The 2,773-nt window shown below is 42.3% G+C and overlaps 1 protein-coding gene across 1 annotated transcript; it reads right to left on the bottom strand.

The window, feature by feature from the left end:
- Window positions 1-981: 981 nt before the first annotated feature.
- Window positions 982-2,205, bottom strand: LOC145417034 (uncharacterized). Its single transcript, XM_080285873.1, has one exon. It carries the CDS (start codon window positions 2,203-2,205, stop codon window positions 982-984), a length of 1,224 nt encoding a protein of 407 aa, XP_080141999.1.
- Between the last annotated feature and the right edge of the window lie 568 nt (window positions 2,206-2,773).

Genomic DNA, 2,773 nt, shown 5'->3' on the forward strand with positions numbered 1-2,773 from the left:
AGGCTTCCCATTTTGCATTAATGCTGAACCCAGACCATATTCACTAGCATCGTTTTCTAGGGTAAGCTCATCACAGGGGTTGTAAAATGTGAGCACAGGGCTATTGGTGATCATACACTTAATTCGGTTGAATGCTTCTTGTCGACTTGCTGACCAAACCCAAGAAACATCCTTCTTTACAAGATTATGCAAGGGGTACAAAACAGATGCTGAGTTGGGCAGAAACCTAGCAAGATAATTGACCATACCTAGAAAACGCCTTAGCTCCGCAACATTAGTAGGTGCTGGATACTCACAAATGGCTCGGATTTTGTCAGGATCAGTTACCAGGCCATCTTTTGTAATACAGTGACCCGTAAATTTTACATTGTCAGTTCTCAGAGTGAGCTTGTCTTCATTCAGTTTTATATTCATTCTCTGACACCTCTCAAAGAACTGCTTCAAGTTGGCGTCATGCTCTTCCAGAGATTTCCCATGAATTATCACATCATCAGCTATGCAAATTACATCAGGTACACCTTGTAAAGTTTCAAGTAGTCTTTTCTGAAAAATTTCTGATGACACTGATAAACCAAAGGGTAGTCTAACCCAGCGGTATCTCCCAAAACACGTTTGAAAAGTGGTTAGGTAGCTAGATTTTTCATGAAGTTTGATGTGCCAGTAACCAGAAGCAAGATCTGCTTTATAGAAGACTTTTGACTGGCTCAACTCATGCAATGTATCCTGAAACACAGGAAGAGTATAACGCTCTCAGAGCAGTGCTTTGTTGAGTTCACGAGGGTCTATACAAATTCTGATGTCACCATTCTTCTTTGGTGCAACCACAATCTGGCTCACCCATTCAGTCGGTTTGCTAACTGGCACAATGACACCTAAGTTCTTTAGTCTATCAAGTTCAGTTTTCAGCTTTGGTCTAAGTGCAACAGGGACCCTTCTATGAGGCATGATGGTTGGCTTCACCTGGGGGTCTACTGACAATGACTATAAACCTGGCAGGGTATCTAAACCATCAGTGCCGGTATTACTCAACATGTCACTATTACAGTCAGACTCACTCACTTTCACATTATCCACACGTTCAAATACATCTTCATTAACAGTTATCAGATCCATCTGTTTGCTGGCCTCAAGACCTAAGAGAGGGACTAAATTTCCTTCAAACACCACAAACTCCACAGAATATTTCTTACCATTTTTGGGATTTTTAATGCTTCTCCTGCACACACCCACAGGAGTCTGAACAGAGTTATTCCAGGTAGTAAGGATTCTCTTAGTCTTCTGTACATTTTTTGCATATTGTAGTGGTAGGGCATTAACTGATGAGCCAGTGTCGATCTGAAAAATTACCTCATTATCATCAGTTAACATGCAACACTTAACATCTTTCTTGGGAGATTTTACAGAGTTTACAGGCATGTAATGTAATGTGTTAACCCACTCTTCATCCGAACTGGATGCCCCATGGGGCTGGGCATCTGGTTCACTCTCGGCAACCTGATGTACAGCTTTCTTTTTGCAGTTCAAGGATTTTACAGGGGCATTGACAGAGGCTTTAACACGACACATACTTGCAAAATGGTCTCTTTCCCCACACTTCAGGCATACTTTCCCTACAGCTGGACATTTATTTCTTGCAAACACCTGTGAAAGACCACAAAACTTACATTTCCTAGCTGCACTGTTGGAACTATTTGCTTGGGCACAACTGTCTGTCCTAGATCTGACCGTGTTCACAGTTTCAGGGACAGGATTCAACACTCGGGTCTGTGAGATGGCACTCTCTGCAGCTTTGCAGGTATCAATACACTTCTCTAAAGTCAAATTTCTTGTTTTAAGTAGCTCAGTACGAACACTGGAGTCATGAATGCCTAACACAATTCTGTCTTTCATTAGGGAAGCTTTACATGTGTCACAGTAATCACAAGTCTTTACAAGAGTTTGCAAATCTGAGTAAAATTTATCAAAGGGTTCCCCTTCTTGCTGGTTCCTTGTATTAAATATGAATCTCTTATAAGTAACATTAATTTCACCAATGGCAAACTCATCAAATTTGTTGATTATATCTTGCACTGTCCTATCAGCTTCATTACCTTCAAACTGAAAACCATTGTATACTTTGAGGGCATCATCTGCTAAATACTGTAGGAACGTAGCTAGCTGGATGTTGGGTTCTTCAGTGTGTAGTCTTGAGAGAAGAGCATACATGTTCCATCTCTGTTTGAAAAGCTTCCAGTTTTCTGCAACATTTGTCCCCAAACAGAATGCTGAGGGGCTCTGACACCAGCATAACGGCGCTCACTGTCAGTGTCTGTACTCATCTTGGTGGGTGAGGCTAGTAGGTTACAGGAACTTATCAATAGGTTGCAGGTCAAAGGAGATCCGTCTACTCACAGGCTGTAGGCAGGAACATCAGTAGATTGTAGGGGATCAGTTCACTCACAAGCAGGAAGAATGTGCAGGTTCCCCAGCAGGCTAACATCTACTTCAAAATTTCACCAGGAGTAGCAGCAGGTCATATCACTCAAATGGCTTATACTGCAGACCACATTCTCTTCTCAGCTCCACTTCCATCAGCAACCGCCATGTTTCGTGTTCTTGTGTATTATGTCGTTTGCCGTGAAGATATACTGGCGAGGCAGGGTAGTCAAACAAGAGATGGGTGGAGTGAGACAGCGGTGTTTATTCTCTAGCTTTCGAATCTGACCCTCAACACAAAACAGCGGAGCATTGTGGGTAGTGCGCCAAGCGCGGCTAATTCAAAATACGTAACAAC

Source organism: Coenobita brevimanus, chromosome 108, assembly GCF_032717465.1.
Source record: "Coenobita brevimanus isolate Jiangsu-jjx chromosome 108, ASM3271746v2, whole genome shotgun sequence".
NCBI lineage: Eukaryota > Metazoa > Arthropoda > Malacostraca > Decapoda > Coenobitidae > Coenobita > Coenobita brevimanus.

Excerpts from the sequence above, each read along its gene's own strand:
- LOC145417034 (XM_080285873.1), bottom strand. The coding sequence starts at position 2,205 with ATGTATGCTCTTCTCTCAAGACTACACACTGAAGAACCCAACATCCAG.